At 37.7% G+C, this 13282-nt stretch overlaps 1 protein-coding gene across 5 annotated transcripts in view; it reads left to right on the forward strand.

Annotated features, from left to right (window-relative positions):
* NTRK2 (neurotrophic receptor tyrosine kinase 2) overlaps nucleotides 1-13282 on the forward strand; it is a 414769-nt gene that overhangs the window by 270885 nt on the left and 130602 nt on the right. For 4 of the 5 annotated variants that reach the window (XM_042451843.1, XM_042451841.1, XM_042451844.1 and 1 more), the window contains 4 exons: nucleotides 1548-1598; nucleotides 4286-4318; nucleotides 10231-10334; nucleotides 11239-11338. In XM_042451843.1, the coding sequence (XP_042307777.1) occupies nucleotides 1548-1598; nucleotides 4286-4318; nucleotides 10231-10334; nucleotides 11239-11338 (288 nt within the window). The remainder of the gene's footprint in view (nucleotides 1-1547; nucleotides 1599-4285; nucleotides 4319-10230; nucleotides 10335-11238; nucleotides 11339-13282) is intronic. The other variant, XM_042451842.1, reaches the window with a different exon arrangement.

Raw genomic sequence — 13282 nt, forward strand, 5'->3', positions numbered from 1 at the left:
AGCAGACTCTTTATGTACCCAAAAAAGAGGATTCTTTTTTTGGACAAAACATTTTTAGGTTGTTTGCCTTCAGTTCTTACAATTCTTTGCCATGAGGATTATTCCAATAACTCTTATCTGTTTATGATATTCTTAAAAATGTAACTGAGGATCAAAAAGATCAATTTGCTTTCATTGGTCCATTACAGACCGCTGCTTTGTGGCGGTCTGCCGGCGCTGCTGTTTGCTCCGCAAGGGAGCCGCAGCAGCCAAACCGTGTGGCTTCCGCACGGAGCAAAAAAGAAGCTCCAAAATGGAGCTTCTTCTCACGTCGCAGTTATGACGCTGTGAGGCGCCAGTGGTGTCCTCGCGACGTCATAAGCGCCGCATGATGTGCGGACGCACAGCGTCCGCTATGTCAAGATGGCGGCGGCCATGTGGAACGGCTGCCGCCATTTCTTATGGACAGAGTCTGTAACAGGACATCCCAAATGGCGGTATGTAACCCGCCATTATAAAAAAGGCTCAAGTTTGGGAACCAGTGGGGAAAAGCCAACAGTTGGTTTGAGTTCTTCAGGAGATTTCTTAAGGCTTTGACATGATGAGTAAAATTAATTTTAGAGAAAATTAACTACAACAAACTATAAAACCAACCAAAAATCATTAAGAAAAACAGCAGTGTTAAGAAGCTGCAAAGAGGAGAGCTCCTCAAAGCAAACAAGTATATGAGATGCCATAGATGGAGTCCATCTGGGACTGAAATGAAAAAAGATCTAGATTCTAGTACATAGTTTTCTCTTGATACCAAGAGATGGATAGTCTAAAGGTACAGAATGTGCTTTTTCTTTTTCAGATCTGAGCCTGAGGTTTTGGGATAAACTATGTTAGCAAGGGAAAGTGGACTGAGTTGATGGGGAAGGGTAAACATGGCTCCAATTCCTTCTCCAGTATCACAGTCTCCTATCCCAGGCTGAGTAGTTTTTCAGTTATTCTTTTTTAAGCTTATCTGGATATAGTTTGATGTTTTTAAATCTACAGTAAAACAAAAGCAGAAGTGAAAAAGTCACCTTGGCCTTTGGGCTACAGACTGCTGTGGTTGCTATTGGGAACCTTCCAAAGATTAATTAGCAGGCCTAGGAGAGCAGGTCTGTAAAGGATACCAAGCATCATAACACAGACTGCTGCGGCATAGTGCAGCTGTATGTTTGCTGGTGTATGTTTGCACATTGGCCTCGATACACTGTTGCTCCTCCTTAAGGTGTGATCCTACAATTACAGGGTGTTATATTTGGCACCAAAGGCTTCAGTGTCAGCAAACAAGTGATGATATCCTTTGACAACAGCTTTTTCAAGCTTGTAGCCCTGTGTTCCTTCTCAAGAAAGTTAAGATATTCTGCAGAGAAATACCACAAGCAAGCTCACAGAGGTCTTCATCACAGGATATTGGGCTGCTGGTTTCTCAAAAAAGCTTGCAAGAGCATTCCCTTTCCCAAGCCCAGATAGTACAGGTCTTACAGGTAGGCACCACAGTGTCTCATAAGCAAGCTCACAGAGCTCTTCCTCCACAGAGCCATACGAGGACTGCTGGGTGTCAAGATCAGATGAGACAGATCTTACAGGTAGGCACCCCAGAGTTTCCCAGTCAAGCTCATCATGGGAGACTTATTCACAGGCACCTATAATGTATCAGCTTTCTCTACACCCCATAAAACACATTTTTCTAATAACTAATAAAATTATTAGAGGGACAGTAAAATATCATGTCTACCTTCCATCAGCAGAGAAAGGTGCAAAGATACTGGGTTGTGTTTATTCTTATTTGGAATGACCCACTGTCTGAGATCCCACTGACTTCAGTGAGTCTGCTTTTACTATTGCTACGTCTGGATACAATCCATTTAAATACTTGATTTTGATAATCAAAATAGATGGAATATGTTCCAGTCTTCTCAAGTTCTAGAAAAATTATCAGGTATCAGTAAATTTCTCCTAAAAACTCTTCAGAAAGAATAAGTATTGCACAGCCTTTCGTCTAATGTAATCCAGTTAATTTTGTTGCCCAGGCTCTTTTGTGTCATATTTGAAAATTCAGTTTTTAGGTTTGCTTTAAAAAATATTGAAAATACAAATTCAATAATGAGTGGAACCAGTTATTCTGGGTTTTATCAATGAGCCTGGTAATTTAATAGGTATTCCCTATAGATGTTAGTTTTTATATTAAAAACTCCTTGGCAGAAACCAGTTCAAATTAAAACATGAATTCTGAGTCTATGGGTATTGCTGATTAAATTAATGCATTTATCAGCTGAAATCTGCAGGGATTTTCATCTAAATAAATAAATGATCAATAATCCCAGGACAGCAATTGTAATTCACTGGTTTTTAGCTGTTTTTGTTTTTATGGAAATCTACTCAAACACACTTGAAAGTCAAGCTAGAAGTTCCACTTAGGCCACACATTTCAAAACAGCCAGCCACCAGCATGATTGTGTTGTATCATTCCAAGCGTCTGTCTTCCTAGTGAGTCTTGGTTAACCATCATGGAGAGTGTAACAAGTGATTGTGCAAAATCCAGATAGCACAAGTGGCATATATGGTGCCACTGTCCAAGAGCACAAATGTGAAAGCATATCAGGCCAAAAAATGTTTGTCAGTTGTTCTCTCTCTTTGTTTTTAGCTCAGGAAACAGATATGAAAGAGAAATTCCTCGATGTAAACCTTCACTATTAATCTTATTTGGCTAATTTTCTGGAGAAATGGTGGCTACTCCCCCCTGTAAGCCTTAGCCTATTAGCAGTTGTAACATAATTGTTTTTGCAATGAAGCCTAGCAGTTTGAAGTGAAAAGATCAGATAGAAATCACACTACTATACAATCTCTTATAAGAAAAGCCCCAGTTTATATCAGAGGCATAACTCAAACCATCAATGTAATGGTTACCCTTCTATTTTCAAGATTACCAGCCCTGAAAGGAATCTTTATCAGCTGTTTCCAGGGATGAAGGAGAATGTGGTAGGCACAGATCAGCCGCTATCAGTGTATTACTACTTTTCCTGTCACTATGCAGACATACTTATTGTAAGAAATATAGAAACAGTAAATTATGACTCTTTCCTCTGTATAATGACAGAGCACATAAGAGAGCAAATTGTGGGTGTGATGGATGGGATTTGAGTTCAACTCCAGTACTAACGTTAAAGTCTTGATTCCTTTTATCTTCATTTTTGTAAACTTTATTGTCAGCAAAAATATATATTAGTTCTGGATTTTTAAAACAAATTATTTTAATGACACTGGGGGGCGGGGGGGGGGCGGGGGGAGGAGGTAAGAAACAAACAATAAACCAGTCCTGTTCAGGACCTGCCTTATAAAGATAAATCAGCACAGGAGCAGGGGAATATACTAGTCTGTCACTTCTTTACTCATATGAAAAGTGACTGGTCTGATTAAGACATTCTCTCTCCATGTCAAGTCCCTGGAAAATCATACTGCACTTTGAGAGTGAGTATTTCTATGGATAGGTCTCTTCTTCAACACCATCACTTTTTTATCTGCGTACCTACAGTGGAGGAAGTAGGGTAGCACGCCTAACTCCTTATATATTGATTTAACCATAAAACAGAATTCCTCAATAGGATTGTTCATTCAGTCCTATCTGTACACTGGAGGGAAGGGGGGGGGTGATCACTACTGCTTTTATTACCTTAAAAAATTGTGAATATTTTTGCTCTCATAGGGAAATTTGAGACTTTAAACAGGCTTTTAAAATAAAATAATTCACATAGATCTTAAAAATCACAACAATAACCTGAATAACTACATAATGAAGTTAACCTATTATGAGTGCAATAAGAGATTTAAGAGGAATCCTTCCCACTAACTGAATACATTCTTCACCAGAGCTGTTCCTACCCTCCTTTCTGTAACCCCTCTGTTCCTTCCAAGTCTGTTCTGAGAGCATTGGAACAAGAAAATTCTGATATGTTGAGTGGAAGCCTATTCAGACAATGTTGCATGTTGTCCATGAAATAAAGGAGAAATTTAGATATTATTATGATTATTTCTAAGACATAATGTGAAAGAAGAGAATTCTCTTGTGTGTCATGTGCTTATATATGCTGTGCTGGGTTTAGAGCAAAAAAGGGCATTTTATACTTATCAGAGAATATTTGGTATACAGTCTATTAAATTTAGGCCAGAATTTGATGCTGTAAGTAATAACAAGTGTAAAGGTTAATGTATTGTTTGCAGTTCAGCTCTTTATCTGTTGCTTAATAACCTCCTTTCTCTCTCTTTTTTTCCTTAGGTAGCCCATTCTATGATCATCCCGGTTACAGTGGTATATTTTTATTTTCTATTCTAAATGTGTATAGAACCCTAAATGCAAGATAACTAATCATCTAACTGGCTGAATCTCGTGAAAGATGGACTTTTATTGTCAGCTGTGCTAATTTCCACGCTATGTTATCAGCTCTACAGATGTTTATTATAGACATGATCCAGTCAGTGTTAAGCATTTTAAAGTATAATTTATTTCAGTGGGAGAGACTTCTCCATGCACTAAATTCTTCCATTGGAATGGATACAACAGATGCCCCCCCCCTGACTTTATTTTTTCTTAAACAACATAATATATTACAATAAAAATATCTAGCTGAAAGGATAGGGTTTTTTTTCGTTTTTTTATTCATAACTTGGATACTAGTCCTCATCAGCCCCATGGTGTATGGGTGAAATATGGTTAACCATCTCTGTCCATCTAGTTTAAAAACCAAACCCCCTCCCCATGCAAAGATAAAAAGGGAAAATGCACTTAGTCTGGATACTACATGCTTTTCTATCAATTCAAAAAGAAACACTTACAATGTATTGTCTGGTTTGACTCATAATTTTGGCCTGTTACAGACTGCCAAAATAAAGCTGCTTCGGGTCTCTTTGGGGGTATGCTATTTAAATGATGCATGGGTCCTAAGAGTCCGGAGGTCACCCCAAAGCCACACTCCATTCCTAAGCGCTGGCATGCAGCTTTGGTGCAGCTTCCGGATTCTTAGGATGCACGTATCATTTAAACAGCATACATGCAAAGAGACCTGAAGCAGCTTTATTTTGGCAGTCTGTAACAGGTCATACTCACTTAAACATGTGCTCCCACATTGATAATTTTATGGACACACTTTAGCATTAATGAAACTGACCCCCCCACCAACACCATTTTCTCTCCAATGATTTAGGATATTGCTGTGCCCTGATTTTACAAGAAAGATTATTCTATTTTATAGATAAGAGTTTCAGGATATTTTATTAATATTCTTGTGATTCCCAACTGTATTTCTTATAGAATAACTGTACAAGACTGCTATTATCAGTTTCTGTTGCATTTTTTAGATTTAAGCCTAAAAAATCTAAAAAATGTTTTTCATTTATTTATTTATTTTAAAAAACTACTTTAGTACCTTTCTCCTCCATTCCAAGTTTCACACATTTGCATTAGTTAGCATGGTTTTATATGCTGACTCTATGTTTAGAATAGAGTAGGCAATCAAAGTGAGGCAAAGAATAGAGAAATGCCTAATGAATTGGTATTTTTGTTATTGTAAAATTGTTAAATTATTACTGTTTCTGTTACTCATACACTTTTTGAATTAATTACAAAGTGCTTCACAATCTTTACTTCCTGTTTTTCTTTACAACAAATTCCAATTTTTAAAAAGAAAATTTTAGCTATAGTTTTAGCTTTGTTCCAGGTATTTAAAAATTAGGGTAGAAGGTGGACTTCTGCTGTTGGAGGAGTGGAATCCATTAGAAATGGAAGGGGCAGCTCCTCAGTTGTCTGTGCATCCCCAAACTGGCCCTGGAGTGCTGGGACCCCCTCCTCTAAACCAAAGCCATATATAAGTAGCAGAAATGGATATAAAGCTGGGATGTGAAGAAAATTCTTAACATTCTGCTAGCAGTGCACTGGAATTAGTCCTACAGTTGCAATCACACTGAGACTTATCTGAGAATAACTCTCATTGAACTTAGTGCAATTTATTTCTGAGTAGGTATGTTTGGCCCTGTTAATGGAAATGCTCATTTAAGGAAATGGATAGCATTCAATTAACTTTAAAAGTCCACATTCACATTACTGTATTTATAAGAATTGTATATTTCAATCCTAACTCACCAAGAAAGGTGAGGGTGAGGTTAGTTGATCCAACACTAGGCTGGCCTAAACTGCACTGAATCCAAACCCCTTCAGCTTAGAGATATTCAAAACTATTTAGGATTAACCTGGTCCCAGCCTAATTTTGTGCTGGCATAGTGGCTGTATCCCTGGGTTGGAAGAGGTACGTGGCTGGTATAACTCCACTCCTTTTCTCTCCCTTACTCTACCTACCCCTTTGGCTCTTCTGCTAGTTGAGCCAGTAAAGAGCAGTTCTGCTGGTAGATCCTCCTTCTGCTAGCTGATCTCTCAGAAACTGGCAGAAGCATGTGGATCTGTCATAAAAGCAGTTCAGCAAGCACAAGGTAAATCCACTGATACAAGAGGCATCTGCCTAGTCCTCACCCTGACTGTAACTATTATAGTCAGTTCATCTTTGGGTTAGGATAGCAATGGTCAATATCAATAGATATTACTTTTGTTTTGTTCTTTCTTTTGATGGACAGTGCAGTATTTTTATTTTATTTTTTAAAATTGTATCTTTCTGTAATTATTAATATTTTTAAAAAATATATTATGTTGAACATATATCATTAATTATCCAAAAATAAGAAGTATTTTTATACAGAGCTGTGCTGGTTGAAGATTGCAAACCTGCACTGCAGACCATTTAAACCTTTCCCTGAAGGGCCTAATTGTTCCAGGATTATAGCCAGAGCCATTTCCAAATTAGCATTCTTCAAAGTCTATCCTACCACAATTAGACAAAAACAGCAACATTTTTAAATAAATAGAATTAAGTACATAGAATCAATGCTTTTTATCTGTAAAAGTCCATCTTAAACGATGTTTCTGTTGTGGCTTGTTGTTGTAGTTCAGTCTCCTTTAAGAGAAAAACAAACAAACCTTGGTTTGAATAAAATTACCTAACATAAATTGTTATGATTTTATCTTAAATCTTATACATGTGAGGGAGTGATATTATTTATTCTTGGCTTTTAGCATATTGTTAATGAACTGAGTGGACTGGAGTACAAAGTGGCTCAATCCAATGGAACAAAAACAATTTAATTCTATAGAACTAAAACAAAATGAGTTTGTACCATTAAATGTCTCTCTCTTTCTTTTTTGCCTGGCCTGTTTCTAGACTTAGAGATGATTACATCATTTTTTCCAAAACAAAGCATAAAAATTAACTCTGTGAAGCATATAAAAATTCAGTCCAGTTGTGCAGTTTAAAAGGGGCAAAAAGAAAACACTTTGTATGGAATCACCTGACAACAATGTGAAATTAAATATTCCTCTTAAATGTTTTATGTTATATTTAACATTCTGCTTTATAATAATTTATTTCTTAAGTTTCCAAATCCCTAAAGCCATTTAATCAGATATTTCTCCTCTTGTCCCATATTTTGTGATTGTACTGTATATACTAGTGACTAGTTGTCAAATGGCAGTTTGAATGGGTTTTTTTTAGCTTGTTAGTAACATGTGGCTTCTACTCCAGTAATGTGCCAATGAAACTTAATGTACACTCTGATTTATATATTTGACTGCATTGAAGAAAATTGGCTTACAAACTGAATACCCCATCATATACCTTTTTAAGTGCTTTGATTGGTCATCTTGCATGTATATTTTAAAACACTAGAATGATATCAGCATTTGGGATGGGGAAAATATTCATAATTATTCATTCCCAGGTTGAAAACTGGGGTTCCCAACAATTAGATAACCTTGACCTCAAATAGATGGTCCCAAAGGGCTGCTGTTAGGCCGACCTGGTTGCTGGGTGTGCAAATGATGCATGCCTCTGGATCTCACAGAGATTGTATGGAGGCTGCACTAGGGCCTCCTAACACGGCAACCTGGCAGCAAAAGGAGTGGTTTCTTACCACTCCTTTTCGCAGCCCTTTCAGGACTGCAGTAGTGGCTGCCCTCAGCAGTGTGGCATCTAGTTACTACACTTGCACGGCAATAGGGAGTGGCTTCTGGACGCTCTTTCTGCCCCATCTGCTTCGCACCCACATTAAGGGGAATAGAAGAGGTACAATTTTTGGGCAATTTTCTGCTGGTGTTAGAATGTTTTGAAGTATTTGTGGAGGAATTTTTTTGTAGAGAAAAACACAAGTTTGGAGGGGGAGGGTTGTACAAAATTATGTAGATCCCATTCCCACAGAAAACAGTCTCTTTGTTCAAGCCCCCCCCCCCCCCCATTTTGCTCCCCAGAATAATTCCTCCATAATATTTCAGGACATTCAGTTTGTAAACCGCATTCAGGTATGCAGAGGAATATTTTCTCTTGTACCTTTAATGGTTGTCTAGAATAGTGAATTTCAGCAGGTGTTGCTTTTTGTGCAACCAAGTAACAAGGAGCACTTGCTTCTACAGAGCAATTAAAGGTACAGGAGCCCTTTCTAGGTTTCATTCTGGCTACCATAGTTTTGATATAATGAACTGTTCAAATCTTTAGGAAGTTCAGTTTCTCCCTACTTACCAAAAAGTATTAGAATTTATCATGGGAATAGAGTAGACAAAAATAAGAGTAGACATTGTTTTGCTTGTGTTCCTAGCAAAGAGTTTCCCAATAATTATTTGCATATACAGTTGCCCCTCCATATGCATGGATTCTGCATACGTGGATTCCATCATCCATGGCTTGAAGATATATATATTTTTAATTGAAAAAGTAAGCCTTGATTTTGCCACTTTTTGTATAGCACACCATTTAACTGTGTCATTTTGAGTCAGCCTTCCGTTTTTGCAGGGGATCAGTTCCACCACTACCCCGCGAAAACAGAGACTCGCCAATATTCAAGCCCATACGATTGAATGGGGCACGTGCCCATGAGCATGCACAAGGTGCACACCATAGGGGTAAACCCCATTGACAATAACAGAGGTCGCCCCTCCATGAATATCCAAGACCGCAGACCTCAAGTCCACAAGAAAGGAGTGGTGACAGTGTATAATGGGGCTTGAGCATCCATGGATTTTGGTATCCACAGATTTTGAAATCTGCCTATGGATTTTGGGGCATCCTGGAACCAAACCTCAGCAAATGCCAAGGGCCAGCTGTATTTCTTTCATTCAAAATGAGCTTTACAGTTTTCTTAAAGCTCATCTCTAACTTTACCCCCTTCCTAGAATACTTATGACAACTAGCCCTTCTCTCTTTAAATATCAAATATCAAACTCCATTTTATTGATAAAGACTTTGATTGAATCCCCTTAAACTTCATTCACAATTACTTGTATTGCAATCCTTACCGTACTTATTACAGAATAAATCTCAATGAATTCAAGTGAGATTTACTTCTGAGTAAACATGCTTAGGTTTGCACTGTAAGTATATGAAAAGAAATTTGATGCTACCATTCTCTTGTTTGTTTCTTTCTCCCTGAAATATAAATTATGAATGTTTAGACCATGGATCTGTCTTCCCATCTATGCTAGTCTGAATTATGTTATTTGCTTGTGTTTTTCTGTGGCACATAGCCACAGAGGAGGTGTGGAGGGCTTTTCAACCCAATGTCCCTTTGATTTCATCTTGCAAAACAGTGACAGGCTGGGCATTGATCTCAGTGGACTGTCTTTGGTCTACCAGTGCACATATTTATTTTTAAGGTGTAGAAAAATATTCATCTTTATCAACCTAAGCTATTTAACAAAGCATTTGCAAGTATTATGCTTCACTTGCTATTCATTTAAGCGTGCTTACTGTGCTTATTATACTCAACCCCCCTCAAAATTTCTGTCCCTGAATGTGCCATAAACATTGAAAGTGCTGTATGGATAATAGTAAAAGCTTATATTTATAGTGCCTTTGAGTATTACAATGTGCATTAATGCTTTCCTAGATTGTTAATCTAATTAAGGAAGAGAATATTGAATTTAATGAGTAGAAGCTACTTTTAAAAGCACAGAGCTTTGTTGTAGAAGTCTGGAGTAAACAGTTCTTGGTTTTTTGGTGTTTGGCAAACAAATCAAAGAGATAAAGCTGAATCAAAGAACCTAAAAAATCTAGAAATTTTATTTTACTGTGTTAGTTGCTTTTAGTAGAGACCACAAAGTCAGGGAAGTTAATAGTGCATTTTTTCTTTTAGAGGATTATGGAACAACAACAAATGATTTCGAAGACACTACAAATAATAGTAATACGGTTACTTCTACGGATGTATCAAATAAAGATAATGAAGATAGCATCACTGTAAGTATATACATAGTTTCCAGGTTGTAATGTCAGCAGACCTTCTGACTAGGGATCGGCTTAGTTTGTAATATTTTAATTTGTAACTAGACACCACCTCCCTCATACCCCAGGATTTTTAGTTAGCATTTATATAATGTGAAAAATTGCTTTTTGAAAGAAGTATGGAAAGGATGTATTCTAGACAGACCACAATTTGCATACTTTACTATTAAACTGACCTTACTTAATTGTGGCTTCCAAGCTGAATCTATGAAGCTTCCATTTACAGCCCCAAATATTTTGGTTAGTTTTCTGTGGCATGAAAAAAGGCACTCACATATTCTATTGGAGGTACGTGGAGAATGGAGATAAGTAGGAGTTTCATTTCACATTTTTATATGAATTTACAAAAATCTGCAAATTTATATTTAGCATGGTAACAACTTAAGATTTTTTAAAAATTAAGATATGAGAAAGCAAAACTAACATGTATCCCCATTGTTATGTTACATTGGTAGTATTCTAACAGAGTAAATCCCGGGATGCTTTGTGGTACAGGCTTCTTTAATACAAAGTTTTGCTAGTCATGTTTTGCAAACGGTTGATCTTTTGCTTGAGACTCAGCATCTTTATCTCAAATACTATTATGACTATGAGGAAGATCAGGTTTCATTTCCATTTGTACTATGTGCCAAGGACAACAAACACTCAAAATAAAGTGTATCACCCATAAAAATGTCTCAAGAAAGTCATCACATTATTCTCCTTTAATAAAAGTTATTGGCTGAATCTTAGGAGTACTATACTATATTTTAAAAACCCTTTCACTTTGACCCCCCCCCCCCCCCCGATAATATCAGTGCTCAAAGTCTGCTAGTAATGCAACACTGGATTGAATGTACCTTGTTTTCTTTCTTCTTAGGTGTATGTTGTAGTGGGGATCGCGGCATTAGTGTGCACTGGCTTAGTAATTATGCTTATTATTCTCAAGTTCGGAAGACACTCAAAGTTTGGAATGAAAGGTAAGAAATGCTGCTTTTATCTCCCCCCCCCCCCCCAAAAAAAATAGTGCATTTTAAAATCCAAAACATATAAATATGACCTTATGAATCTTATTCTTTGAGGTTCTTCGTTGCTTCCACCACAATTTTCTTTTTATATTAACATGCCAGTTGTAAAAGCATGAATGAGACATGACATACACAGAGCTTAACATTCAGGGTGCTGGCATGAGTGCACACTGAGGCCTTGCCCTCTGTGTACCTAAGCACTTGGAAGTAAGTTAGAGCTACATGTGCTAAACATGTAGGTCTGAAGAGGGTTCTGGAAATGCTTCCTGCTGAAAAGTTTTTTTTAACCAGAATTCCCAGTCATAAAGGCTTTGTAATCATATTCAGCCAATTGAAGATGCCTCTTAAAGCCTTGCTCAATGTGTGAAAGTTTAACTTATTTCCAGTATGGTAGGGGCAGGGCTTACATACCACTCACAACCTTGTCTCCAGTTTTAGGTCTATGTATGTTAAGGTGAACAGAGCTAAACATTCTGTCATATTCTAGATCAGAGGACAGAGTTATATTTAGTTTTTAACACTGCTGTAAAGCAAAACCTGACCATCAACCTTGACAAGTGGTTGAAAGCAGCTAACAACTCATGGTGTTGTTATTGCCATATTTTAATTTAAAGTGACAACAGCCTGGACAGTAACATTAGTTCCTCCTTTGATAGGCAGCCCACTAGAAAGTAGCCTGCACCATTTGATCAAAAATTATGTACCATTGCCTTACATGCAAATATTTCTGATAGAAAAATGACATTTGACAAAGCATAGAATGCTTCCTAACTTCCCAAGATGTACCTTAAAAACCAACAGCCCAACTCTTTGTTCATAGTTACATCCTTTCTGCACTCCTACTATTTCACTGTTTACTATTGCACCCTTACTCTGAATGGGTGTGGAGAGTGCTTTATTAGTTTGAGAGGATGTCACAGGAGGAAGTGTGTGGCCACCATCTTACAGTGAAGACATTTTGATGTGGTAGCTCTTCTTCTTGTGCCCTTCAATAATAAATCTATTGCCACAGTTTCCTATTATTCCAGTCATTAATAAAAGTAACAAACCAAGAAGGAGGATAGAGTTGCATTTTCTACCACCATTCTTTCACTCTTAGAGCTTGTTCCCACTTAGGATTTGATACGAATTAAAATAAAACGCTTTTAATAAAATCGAATTAAAATAACACTGTTGTTATCCCGCTTTCAGAATCGCTTTATTCATCGTTCCCATCTGCTTGTTTAATTCAGATTTTTTACCTGCAAGCGTTCAGTAAGCGTTCTCACTTGGCATGAAATCGGTGTTTAAATAAAGCGATTCTTCTCCTCCATACCTTATTTGGAGTTGTCAATCAATACTACGTCAGAATGACGTAACGTTAACCCGCATTAATCTGAATCGATTTATCTGTGACATCGTTTCCATCTCTGTGACCGTTTCTGATTCGATTTATTTTTGGCGATTTTTTTTTTAAATGGACCAATCAAGGCGCTTAAACGATCAAACGTCATAAGCGCTGTCTGCCTTATTATATACATTTTCCCTCCGAATTTAGTAGGAAACCCAAGCTCTTTCCAGAGGAACTATAGGATAGGTTTTCCAGGGCAGCATCCCTGCTTCATGTCTCCTAAGACAGCCAGGCAGAACCCCTTCAGAGAGCCCACAGAGATCAATGAGAAGGAGGCTGCTGGCAATGCGAATTTAGTAGGAAACCAAAGCTCTTTCCAGAGGAACTATGGGATAGGTTTTCCAGGGCAGCATCCCTGCTTCATGTCTCCTCAGACAGCCAGGCAGAACCCCTTCAGAGAGCCCACAGAGATCAATGAGAAGGAGGCTGCTGGCAATGCGAATTTAGTAGGAAACCAAAGCTCTTTCCAGAGGAACTATGGGATAGGTTTTCCAGGGCAGCATCCC

Source organism: Sceloporus undulatus, chromosome 2, assembly GCF_019175285.1.
Source record: "Sceloporus undulatus isolate JIND9_A2432 ecotype Alabama chromosome 2, SceUnd_v1.1, whole genome shotgun sequence".
Taxonomy (NCBI): domain Eukaryota; kingdom Metazoa; phylum Chordata; class Lepidosauria; order Squamata; family Phrynosomatidae; genus Sceloporus; species Sceloporus undulatus.